The sequence below is a fragment of the Scyliorhinus canicula genome, chromosome 6 (assembly GCF_902713615.1).
Source record: "Scyliorhinus canicula chromosome 6, sScyCan1.1, whole genome shotgun sequence".
NCBI classification, from domain to species: domain Eukaryota; kingdom Metazoa; phylum Chordata; class Chondrichthyes; order Carcharhiniformes; family Scyliorhinidae; genus Scyliorhinus; species Scyliorhinus canicula.
In genome coordinates, this window is record NC_052151.1 from 64,474,819 (window position 1) to 64,488,079 (window position 13,261).

At 45.7% G+C, this 13,261-nt stretch overlaps 1 protein-coding gene across 2 annotated transcripts in view; it reads right to left on the reverse strand.

Annotated features, from left to right (window-relative positions):
• The window catches only part of sgk1 (serum/glucocorticoid regulated kinase 1), a 100,900-nt gene that overhangs the window by 79,351 nt on the left and 8,288 nt on the right, over positions 1–13,261 (reverse strand). For both annotated transcript variants that reach the window (XM_038799392.1, XM_038799390.1), the window contains one exon: positions 538–738. In XM_038799392.1, the coding sequence (XP_038655320.1) occupies positions 538–738 (201 nt within the window). The remainder of the gene's footprint in view (positions 1–537; positions 739–13,261) is intronic.

Below are 13,261 nucleotides of genomic sequence, written 5' to 3' on the forward strand. Positions count from 1 at the left end.
CCCCCCCCTCGGGTCCGCCCCCCCTCGGGTCCGCCCCCGCCCCTCGGCCCCCCCCCCCCAAGGGCGCCGAAGTTCAGCTTGCCCGGGGCGCCAGCAACCCTAGGGCCGGCGCTGAAACCAATGCCCCAGCTGCCCGATTGGGTGGGAATAAAGGGCCCCGTGGCGTTATTTTGAAGAAGAGCAGGAAAGTTATCCCTGATGTCCTGGCCAATATTCATCCCTCAATCAACACCACAAAAGCAGAGTATGAGGAAATTATCATATTGCTGTTTGTGGTTGTGGTGGTTGGGGGAGGGGGGTCCGTGCACAAACTGGTTACTACATTTCCTGCATTGCAACAGTTTCCACACTTGATTGAATGTAAATTGAATGTGGACATCTGGTGGTTGTGTAAAGCCCCATGCCATGGCATCACTTGCAATTAACGTCATGATGAAAACATTATGGGCTCTTCTTTCCCAAACAAAATAAAGTTTTACATTTTTGAGAAAGACAATTGCTCTTTAAATTAAATTTGTACAACTTCAACTGCTATACCTTGGAGCTCTTCCTGGTTTCCAACGGTCCATCAGATTTATGGGTTATGTTCATTTGGCAACAATGACATTCCATTATGGATGGCTGAGCTGCTAATTTCGGAACTTTGCCCATCTGAGATGCACAGGACTCTGGATCGTCTGTCGTTGTTGGCAGTTTTTCATCAGAGTTTATTTTGTCACTCTTCTTCCATCTTCTGACCTATCCAAAAAAAGAACAGTAACAATATAATGACTGATTGCAAGGCAGCCTGACTGAGCCTCAGCTTACTTCAACCTAAAGAGTAAACAGGGATAAATAGTTGCATCAGACTCAGAAAATACAACATCTAGTAAGAGGGCACAATAGGCTCCCGCATGGCCTTGTGTGGACTAGATATTGCTGGGCAAAGTTAATCGTGTAGACAAAGGTCACTTCTGTCCTCCCCCACAGAGACACCCTGCCTAAAGGGACCCCCTCCACAGAGCCCCCGACTTCCCTACACACAGAATCATCCCCCTCTCCCCCAACCAGGGACCCCTGTTTGGAAGCTAGAGATCAGTCCAGACAGGGGCAGTGAGAAGTATTATAGCTGTAACACTTACCTTGCAGCTCCAAGTGTCTGTTCCTCGAAGGAGAGCCGCTGTGCCTGCTTCTGGTTCACACAAATTCATTAGCAACAAGCCATTCATAGCTTACCAGTACAGGTGAATTACAGCTTCTACAAACCTTCTGCAGCTTTAATCCACTCATATCCCTTCAATGTTTGTAAACATTGAAACCAACAAAGAGATGAGAGTGCAGTGAAACCACATCTTTCAACAATTGGAATGCACTCAGTGCTTGGAATGCACTTACATCTCTTTGATGTGTTCAATGTTTGCAAACATTGTGGTTTCACTATTTAGGCCACTGAACCATGTAGAAACTGACAGTCATATACCACATAACGATATGAATGGCTTGTAGTGAATGGGTCTGTGGGAACCAGATGCAGGCACAGCTGCTCTCCTTGGAGGACTGGGCACGTGGAGCTGCAAGGTAAACATTACATCACCCATGCTTTCCACTGCCCCTGTCTGGACTGCCCTCTAGCTTCCAGACAGGAGTCCATTTAGGCAGGGGGTCCTTGTGGGGTACCCTCATATTACAGGGTCTCTGTGGGGTTTCTCCCTATTACAGAGCTCCCTGTAGGGGGTCTCCCTATTACAGGGGTCCCTGTGAGGGGCATTGGGGGCATCTGGTAGAGGAGGCATGGGCAGGTACTGCAATGTTGGGTGGGGGGTTGGCCCTCGGATGGGCTTGGATGGTCTCTACCAGCGTGGCCCTGATGCGGTGGACCTCGCAGTGGATGAAGGAGGCAACCGTTGCCTCCTTGACCCACCACAAAGTCCACCACGTCAGGTCCACACTGGTCAAAACCATAAGTGGAGCATAGGGACCTGGGCCCACAAAATAGATAGAGATGGGTCATTAACGCCCATTTGCATTTATTTTCCTGCTCCTGCTGACATGCATCATGGACATTATTCCCGTTCCCAGCTGGCGGCGGGTCTGAGGATCCCGATTTTCCATCCCAAGCTAGAGAATCCCACCCCCTGACTTATTTTTTTCATAAACCATGGAGAAAAGATGAATACAGAACTGGCTTGGTCACAGAAGGCAGAGAGTAGCAATGGAAGGGTGCTTTGCTGATGGGAGGGATGTGACTAGCGACGTTCCTCAGGGATCAGTGCTGGGGCCTTTGCTGTTCGTAGTATATATCAATGATTTGGAGGAAAATGTAACTGGACTGATTAGTAAGTTGGTGGAATTACGGATAGCGATGAGGACTGTCAGAGGATACAGCAGGATTTAGATCGTTTGGAGACTTGGGCGGTGAGATGGCAGATGGAGTTTAATCCAGACAAATGTGAGGTAATGCATTTTGGAAGGTCTAATACAGGTAAGGAATATACAGTGAACGGTAGAACCCTCAAGAGTATTGTCAGTCAGAGTGATCTTGGTGTACAGGACCACAGGTCACTGAAGGGGGCAACACAGGTGGAGAAGGTAAGCAAGAAGGCATACGGCATGCTTGCCTTCATTGGCCGGGGCATTGAGTATAAGAATTGGCAAGTCATGTTGCAGCTGTATAGAACCTTAGTTAGGCCACATTTGGAGTATAGTGTTCAATCCTGGTCACTACACTACCAGAAGGATGCGGAGGCTTTAGAGAGGGTGCAGAAGAGATTTACCAGGATATTGCCTGGTATGGAGGGCATTAGCTATGAGGAGAGGTTGAATAAACACGGTTTGTTCTCACCGGAACAAAGGAGGTTGAGGGGCGACCTGATAGAGGCCTACAAAATTATGAGGGGCATAGACAGAGTGAATAGGCAGAGTCTTTTTCCCAGGGTAGAGGGGTCAATTACTAAGCGGCATAGGTTTAAGGTGCAAGGGGCAAGGTTTAGAGGAGATGTACGAGGCAAGTTTTTTACACAGAGGGTAGTGGGTGCCTGGAACTCGCTGCCGGAGGAGGTGATGGAAGTAGGGACATTTAAGGGGCATCTTGACAAATACATGAATAGGATGGGAATAGAGGGACACGGATCCCGGAAGTGTAGAAGATTTTAATTTAGACGGGCAGCATGGTCGGCACAGGCTTGGAGGGCCGAAGGGCCTGCTGCTGTGCTGTACTTTTCTTTGTTCTTCGTTCTTTGTTTGAAAGTTACTGAATAAATTCACAGGAGTCTGCTGATGAACTTTTAACATATAGAAAAAAATATTTATTAAACAAAAATATGAACTCTATCACATCAGATTGGAAAGATCTCAATGCCAAGACCATACTTTAAATTCACACCATTCTTTTACTCCAGCAATATCTTTACAGACACATAAAGCAGTAAAGAGTTAACACCAGCTTGTCATAAAGGCTTCTCAATTGGCATAGTTGCAAGCAGTTTCCTTCAGGAGGATTCTTGAACATTTGTTTGATGTTTCTTCCCCAAATCATATCTCTCCCTGCGACACCAAGAAACTGAATTCCATACTCACTCAGGGCTGGTTTAGCACAGTGAACTAAGACAGCTGGCTTGTAATGCAGACCAAGACCAGCAGTGCGGGTTCAATTCCCATACCAGCCTCCCTGAACAGGTACCAGAATAGGGGTTTTTCACAGTAACTTCATGGAAGCCTACTTGTGACAATAAGCTATTATTATTATTTTACCTGGTTCTTCAACTGCAGGACAAACTAAAATGAGTTCCCTAAACTTTGACAAAGAGTCATCCGGACTCAAAACATTAGTTCCCTTCTCTCTCCACAGATGCTGTCTGTTGCAATTGTCCAGGATGTTATGTTTTTGCTCCCAATAGCACCTCTGCTGAACTGATCACTTTACTAAGTTCTAGAACTAATTATTCAGTCAACAATTGTCCCCAATAGCCTTATAGTATTTCTTATCACAAAGCTTACAATTCCTATCCTCTCTCTCTGACCCACACTGAATCTGGCCCTCTGTGTTACTTTACCTCTGTTGCTCGGCTTTTCATGGACAGGACATACCTGGGCATTTTTCATAGCTGTTGTAGCTCTACTAGAATAGTTTGGATAAGGTTATAGCTAGTTCTGAACATAAGTCTTCAAAACCATTGTCAGAATATTGTCAGAGTCCATAGTCTTTGCTGTATCCAGAGCTTTCAGCCATTTCTTGCTATCACATGGAGTGAATCGAATTGGCTGAAGACTGGTATCCTTGATTCTGCCATATCTTGCTTCCTGCCTTGATATCCCACCTCCAAGGGTCACTGGTCAATCAGAGGGCTGGCAGTCCTTCATTTCCAGCAGTGCCTATGGGAACGGTGGAATGCCAAAACAGCCCGAAGTGGCATCCTGGTACCATGTTAAGTGGGTATCAGTGTTGCCAATGCCAATCAGGCAGGTCCCAGTAGGTTTGGAGGGTGTTTCTGCTCATTGGTGAGATGGGAGAGGGTGGCAGAAGAGGTCTTCTGCCCAGAATGCCCATAATCACTTTAGTAGCCTCCTGTAGGTTACAGTGCTCAATCAGAAAGGATCGGCCCCAAGTCTGCAAGGAAGCCACCTAGATATGTCCGGCAATCTCCACACATAGTGATGGACCCACCCACTGCCTGCAAAATGTGAGCAGCAGCAGGAAGGTGACAGGTATGCCAACCCCTGCCTTTCCACCTGATTGCCTCCCAGCCCGTTCCTTGTGATCTCATAAGATCCTAGCCTATGTTGTTCTCGGTTGTCAGTTTTCCTATGACTTTCCCTCCATCTGTACGTAGATATCTTTTTTCTTCAGTACTGCCAATTTAAAATGAATTTTGACTGCCTGACCTTGTATGTCTGTCTGCAGCAGTCATAAAAATGATACAAAATGACGACCGAAGTTCAAGTGAGTAGAACAGTTAATCACGAAAAGTGTCTCAGTTATTGGGACTCATTATTTTTCTGCCATCGTGATCTCCACTAAGAAAGGAATTTTGCGAACATGGAAATATTCTATGATTAGTCTGCAACCAATAAAATGTTACCTGCTACTTTGCAAGGCACTTTGCAATAATGTGATACAGGTCTGTAATAAGGTCAGTTCATCAAGTCATAAAAGCCAATGATGCTGAATCAACAGAGTGTGAAATCTATGCTGAACGCATTTATCTTTACAACACATTTTGCTGTAATCTTTGGCAGAAGACAAGGTACGAAGAATGAACACAAGCTTTGAACTCTCGGGTTCGATTGTCTTTGTCTCAGGACTACATAGTCGTACAATGTTTACAGCACTGAAGCAGGTCTTACAGCTTAACAGGCCCAGGCGGCTGCTTATTCTCCGAACAAGACTCCTCCCATTTTAAACCCACCAACATATTAATTTCTCCCTTTAGCTAATGCCTGCTTAAATGCATCTATGGCATTCCCTTCAACTACTCGCTGTGGTAGCATGTTCCAAAGGGTTAATGATGTTTGCCTGAGTCTGGCTCATGGGATGTAAATATAGCCCAGATGTCAGAACAGTCTGGGCCTTAAATTGGAGCCATTGGGGGAGCGGGCCGACAATCACCCCCCCCCCCCCTCCCCCCCCCACCTGCGCAAAATCTACTTTGAGTTAAAATTTCCCCAAAGAGGCAGCAGTGCTCAAAAAGCATGCTTTCCATACCTGCAAATCTACTAGGATGTCACAGAATACATCAATAAATAAATAAGTAATTCACATGGAAATAGGACAGTTGCTATGACTAACGGGCCTGTATTGAGAGGGCTGAGGTGCTATTTGCACTCTTGGCACAATTTAGACCCTCAGGGCATTGCAATAACTCTGACATCTCATCACCTCAGCTTCCAATACTCAGGATGTGTATCAAGCACAATGATAGGTCATGGTAATTTAAAATAACCAACAGAACTTCTTACTAAAAATTCATAGTGCGCAGACAACAGAGATGCGAGGGGACATTCCACACTTTCTAAACCTGGCAGTCATCAAACAGAGAAACAGGAAAGCAAGAACAAGACATTGCCAAGACCAATATCATTAAACCCAATAAATCTTCTCAGGGGCTAATCCTGCCAGTGTTGGCGTTCTATTATGTGATGAAAGATGCTTACCCAGTACCTATTTCATATATGCTGCTGCTTCAAAGAGCAGTCAATTTCCTAACTGGATTGCTACTAATGCAGAGGGCTGGGCTAATGATCCAGGGGCATGTGTTCAAATTCTTCAAAGGCAGCTGCAGAATTTAAATACAATTAATGAAATAAAATCTGGAATAAAAAGTTTACAACAGTAATGGGTGCCATGAAACGACCAGACTGTCATTAAAAAGCATTTGGTTCACTAATGGCATTTAAGGAAGGGCTTTGCTTGCCTGGCCTATTTATTTAATTATGTAATAGGATCTGCATGACACTGGCAAGGCTAAGTATTTGTCACCGTCCCTAATTACCCTTGCACTGACTGGCTTGACAAGCAGGAGTCAAACACACTGGAGTCACATGTAGACCATCAGATGTCCTTCCCCGAAGGACGGTAGTGAACCAGATGAGGTTTTTGAATTGACAACAGTTCCATTACTGAGACTAGTTTTTAATTCAAGATTGCAGAAATTGAATTAAATTCCGCCAGTTGCCATATAAGATTTGAACCTAGCACGTTAATCTGGGTTTATGGATTACTCCATTACCCCACCATCTCCCAATATGTGGCTAAAAGCACATTAGCGTCCTCTGAAATGCAAAGAGGGATGGGAAATAAATGCTTTGTCAACACCGACAGGACATAAAGAAGAAAGCTGTACAAATACCCCTGTGCCTACCGTACCATTTTTTTCAGTGGTGCACTTTGCTGACTCACTGTGTATCTGACTACAATATGCACAAACGGCGCAATCTTCCAAATCATTCAAACATGCTCAAAATCAAGTTTACAAGTTCCAAAAGGCAGGTCACAATGTTCCTCAGTCCTTAGTTTCCTTTGGTTGTGTATTGCCATGGGAGAAACCAACCATATGCATTCACTGAAACAACCATTCAGAAATTAATTCTATTTGCACCTCCCCAACAGAGCAGAGAGGGCATCAGAGAGGCAGCTCGGCAACATACTATAGTGGCCATGGGCATGGTTGGGGCAGCCAAGTCCCACTTTTTTCTTACAGTTCCTTGAGGAATACTCCTGACCAAATTGACTCCAAGACACCCACCTACCTGCCCTACTCTCCAGAGGTATTAAGCACAGAACTGAGCATGCTACCAATATTTTAAGATCCAACATGTTCCATTCTTTTTGGATGCGAGATAATAAAAATCACGGGCGGGATTCTCCACCCCCCCGCCGGGTCAGAGAATCGCCGGGGGGGGGGGGTGTGAATCCCGCCCCCGCCGTCCGCTGAATTCTCCGCCACCAGAGATTCGGTGGGAGCGGGAATTGCGGCGGTCAGCAGCCGCTCGCAGCGGCCTCCCGGCGATTCTCTGACTCCGCGATGGGCCGAAGTCCCGCTGGTTCTTTGCCAGTCCTGCCGGCGTAGGTCAGACTAGGTTCCTTACCAGCAGGACCTGGGACCTGGTAGCGTGGGCGGGCTCCAGGGTCCTTGTGTGGGGGGGGGGGGGGGGGGGGGGGGGGGGGGGCGATATGCCGTACCAGCCTCCCCGGACAGGCGCCGGAATGTGGCGACTAGGGGCTTTTCACAGTAACTTCATTGAAGGATACTCGTGACAATAAGCGATTTTCATTTCATATGGCCCCGGGGGAGCCCCCACGGTGGCCTGGCCCGTGATCGGGGCCCATCAGTCCGCGGGAAGGCCTGTGCCGTGGGGGCACTCTTTTCCTCCTCGATGGCCGACGCATAGGTGAACGCCGCTGACATTCCCGCGCATGTGCGAACCTGTGCCGGCCGGCGGAGTTCCTTCAGCCCCGGCTGGCGTGGCGCCAAAGGCCTTCCATGCCAGCCACTCCGGCACTGGTCTAGCCCCTGAAGGTGCGGAGGATTCCGCACCTTTGGGCGGGCCGACGCCGGAGTGGTTCACTCCACTCCGTCCCGCCGGGAATCCCCCCGCCCCATCGGGTACGGGAGAATCCCGCCCCAGGACCTTTGAGTAATTTGCTGAAGTGCAGATCAATTCTTTGTCAAGGTTGCTGGAAATGGGGAAGGATTATAGAAAGCAGGTGGCAGCTGAGGGCTGGGGATGATGTGCTGTTTCTCTTCTAATTCTGTTGCTCCCTGCGTTAATTGTCAGTGAACCCTATCATGAAACACTCACGTTACTCATTTTTGTCATACTCTATGGGTGAGATGGTGAAACAGTGCAAATAATGGAAAATGAAGCACAAGGCTCAATTTGCAGAACATGGAAATGTAGAGGGGTGGCACTAAGTGAATTGTTCCTTCAGAGAATCAACACTGGCACAATGGCTTCCTTCTGTGCTGTAATCATTCTTTTCTCCAAGACACCATTTTTGATTCACTTGCCTGTAATAGCTCAAAATTACAAAGATACTTCCAAGACCTTTCTTTATTCTCTCACGGGATGTGGGCATTGCTGGCTAGACCAGCATTTATTGCCCATCCCTAATTGTTCTTGAGAAGGTGGTGGTGAGCCGCCCTTTCAACTGCTGCAACCCATGTGGTGTAGGTACACCCACAGTGTTGTTAGGGAGGGAGTTCCAGGATTTTGATGAAGTGCCAGTTATGAAACTGCAATATAATGCCAAGTCAGAATGGTGTGTGGCTTTGAGGAAAACTTGCAGGCGGTGATGGTCCATGTATCTGCTGTCCTTACCCTTCTAAGTGGGAGAGATTGCAGGTTTGGAAGGTGTTGTTTAAATAGCCTTGTTGAGTTGCTGCAGTGCATCTTGTGAATGATGTACATTGTCATCAGCAGCAGTATGTATCACACGTAAGATGTACTGTTGTTTAAATTGTTGGGTGGATTGCTGATCATGTGGCTGCTTTGTCCTGGATGGTGTTGAGCTTCTTGAGTCTTGTTGGAGCTGCACACATCCAGGCAAGTGGAGACTATTCCATCACACTCCTGACCTTGTGCCTTGTAGATGGTGGACAGGCTTTGGGGAGTCAGGAGGCAAGTTACTCTCCACATAATTTCCAGTCTCTGACCTGCCCTTGTAGCCACAGTATTTATCTGGCTTTGTCAGTTCAGTTGCTGTTCACAGTAACCCCCAGCACATTGATGGTGGGGGATTCAATAATGGCTATGCCATTGAATGTTAAGGGGAGGTGGTTGGATTCTCTTTTGTTCAAGATGGTCATCGTCTGGCACTTAAGTGGTGCAAATCTTATTTTCTGTTTATCATCCCAAGTCTGAATGGTGTCCAGTTCTTTCGACATGAGGACAGGGAAAGCTTGACCACCTGATGAGTTGTGAATGGTACTAAACATTAGTAAACATCCTCAGTTCCAACCTAATGAAACCCAAGAACTGCCGGGATGACTACCCTAATACCTGTCTGAGTTTCTAAGATCAACTACTTCCCAATACAATGGTATATGAGGTGTTTATTGATAATCAAGTCAGAACAGCAGCAAACAGCTCAGGCTGTTTCTACTTTCAAATGCATCCAAATAACGTGACCTGCATGCTGAGCAGCCAATGGGCACGCACCAAAGCTGACTGCTACACAGCGATGCAATCAAGGTAATGGATGACAGAACAACTAGATTCGGTGGATTTGACCGGGTTTGTTTTAACCTAAGACTTCTCTGCTACTCTGTTCTAGTCGCCATTTTTTTCTAATCTGAATTAAACATTTGGAATTAGGCAGGAACTGGGAGTCCAAGTGGCAATGCGATGCTATCGAGTTGTTTCTGACCACATTCAGCTCCTGAAAGTGCAGATGACAAAAGTAACTTGTTTCAAACAGTCAAGTTGTGAATCTCAGCAGGTGCTTTACCTACGGCAGGGTGAACTTGGCCCTGTTTCCAAATAAGGCTAATATCATTGCCAGCTCAATAACATGTTTGGAAAGAAGAGGCTTACGGTTTGTCTATCCAGTAAACAGAGGGAAATTTCAGCCTTGTCATGACAAAAGCAACACCATCTACTTCTTTACTTATAAACTCAGCAAAAAGGATCTTGTCAGACATGTTGGGGGAATGGTTTCAGATTATGATGCCCCAGTCTTGTCAGACTTGAACAAACCACAATTCACACAAAGGCAGAAGTACCCACCTGACAATTATTTTGGCTCACGTATGCATACTTGGTTACAACAACCAAGAAATCATTGCTAGCAATTGGTGAATGATACTTAATGCATGTCATTTCTCCCTTCCCCCTGCTTTAGCAGAGGTAACAGTCCACAAGCAGCTGCATTCAAAGAGCAGGCAAAATAACAGGTTAAACATGTGTCTACTAATATCACAAGCAATAAGATTTAGGCTTTTGTATTACTTGTGACCATGTCAAACAGTATTCAGAGGGACTACTGGAGGTTGTCAACAAAACGGTAAATAAAATGTTTCTACTTACCCGAGTAAGAAGCCAAGAGAAACAGGAATGCTTACCTTTGAACTATCTATCATAACCTAGCCAAATTATATTAATACTTTTGCAAGGTAATCACAACTAGAATACATTTAAGTAGATTTAACTCCTGCTTGTTACTCTAGGCCTACATGTGATTCTCGACCCGCAACAATATGGTTCACTCCTGACTGCCCTCTGAAATGGCCCAGCAAAGCACTCAGGTGCACTAAGACACGAGAGAAAAACTGGAAACGAATAAAACTGGATGGACCATCTGGCATCAACTTAGGCATCACATATGAAAACGGCACACACAGCCCTGTACCAAAATTGAGGGAGCTGTTTCACAGACAAAGCAAGCAGTAGCCTGACATGGTACAGGTTGAGAACCCCTTATTCAAAATTTCAAAATTCAGAAAGCTCTGAAATCCTCACTTTTTTCCCAGTGCCAAAATCATGCAACATGGTGCTCACCTGAGATCCCTTACCTCTGCGACGTTTCACAACTATACCTATACAGGTATTCCAAAATTCAAAATATTCCGGAATCCGAGACACTCTTGCCCCCAAGCAATTTGAATAAGGGATGCTCAACTTGTAATAATAATCACTGACTCACACCTTGCAACCAATGTCCCAGTCACTGCTAGAGGTGGTGGCACAGTGACATGCAGATGGGATAGAGTTTCCCTGGGAGTCCTCAACATTGACTGTGGACCCATGAAGTCACATGATATCAGATTAGACATGAACAAGGAAACTCCTGCCGAATACCACTTACTGCCCTCTCTTAGGCGATGATTCCATGCTCCTCCATGTTGAACACAATTTGCAGAAAGCAATGATTGTGGCAAGGGCACAAAATATACTCTGGGTGGGGGACTTGAATGACCATCCGCAATAGTGGCTCAGTAGCATCAACGCAGACCGATTTGGCTGAGTCCTGAAGTACGTTTCTGCCGACTGGGCTGCAAAGTGAATCATCCAAATCCTTTAAAGTATCAATAGCAAAAACACAAATCCTTGAAACCACTTAACTTATGTCAACAAACATTGTGAAATTGACAGGGAAAAGTCAGAGAGCCTGAACTGTCGATGTTTTTGTTGGGATGCAGGTGCTTCTATAAGAGTCAATGTTGCCTGGGCTCCCAGCCAAGACATCCATTACACATGTTGAAATAGCTGAGCCCCAGAGAAAACATTGTTTAATTGGCAATTTAGGCTCTCTTATCTCTCCAGTCAATTTCGCAATGTTTATTTATGCAAGGTTACGTGGTTTCAAGGTTTTGTGATTTTTTTTAAATTGATACTTCAAAGGTCTGAATAATTGACACTTCTATTGCCTTCTCAGCGAAATTACTTTCTTAACATTTTGGGAAGATTTGAATGAATTACTTTTTTAAAAGGTTTCTTTTTACACATCCTACCATTAAAATAGAGTTCATTGGTTATATTCAGTACATACTGGGTCAATGGGCATGGACATGCTGTACAATGTCATTGGGGATATGAGGGGATATGCGAGTGAGGAGAGGGGTAGAGAATGACATTGGGTCATAAGGGTCAGGGGGCATTGTTGGAAGGACAAAACATGGCTTTTGGGGACAGGAGGGGCATTGGATGTGGGTGGAAGGGCAGAACTTGGCATGGGAATATGCAAGGTCATGGGGAGTGAATGGGCAGGCATAGCGTGACACGAAGGGCATCTTTTGAACCTATCTTTTAAAAGGCACCCTCCTGCAGACAAGGGTTCACAATTGCCCTGAGGGGTTGTGAACCATGACTCTTTAAAATCTGGCCCAACTCTATCAAAACTGTGGAGTAAGATATGCCAATGTCCGCAGTGGAACCAGCCAGGTCCAGACCGCCAGATGTGCGCTTTTGATGGGCATGAGCCCCTACCGTGTACTCCTGAAAACCAAACAGCCCAGGAATGGGATCAGGAATCCCGGAAATGGGACCCGCCTGTCATTTTTAAAAGGTTTCCAACTCATCATAGCTCAGTGAAAATTCAGGCCATAGAGCAAGAATACTTTATTGGAGAACGATCAATTTCAATAAGGTAAGAGCCCTCTCACCTCATGTTTTCCCGCACTGGGCGGCATGGCGAAGCAGTGGTTAGCGCTGCTGTTTCATGGCGCCAAGGACCTAGATTCAATCCCGGTCCTGGGTCAGTATCCATGTAGAGTTCTCCCCGTGTCTGCATGGGTGTGACCCGCACAACCCAAATATATGCAGGGTAGATGGATTGGCCACACTAAATTGCCCCTTAATTGTTTCCCGCACTGGACATTTCATCCATAAATCACACGAAAGATGCTTGCAGGTTTCACTTTATTGTAAAGCATTGTGCGTCAGACTTCCATGGAAAGCAAGCAATTATGATATTCATCCCAATACTATTTTGTGAATGCATAATAAACAGTAGCCAGCTGAACGCATTGTTGAAGAATATTATCACCATTAAAACTGGTGGTGTCAAAAAAGTGGTAAAAATATCAGCTGTCCATTGTACACACTGGCTGTTATACACCTTGCCAATTAAGCCCAAGTCACTTTGGGGGAGATGGTGGCATAGTGGTATTGTCACTGGACTAGTGAACCAGCAACTCAGGATAATGCTTGGTGAACCCAAGTTCAAATCACACCACTGCAGTGTTGATTGTCATAAAAACCCATCTGATTCACTAATGTCCTTCAGGGAAGGAAATCTGCCATCCTTACCTGGTCTGGCCTATATTTTTTTTAAATAAATTTAGAG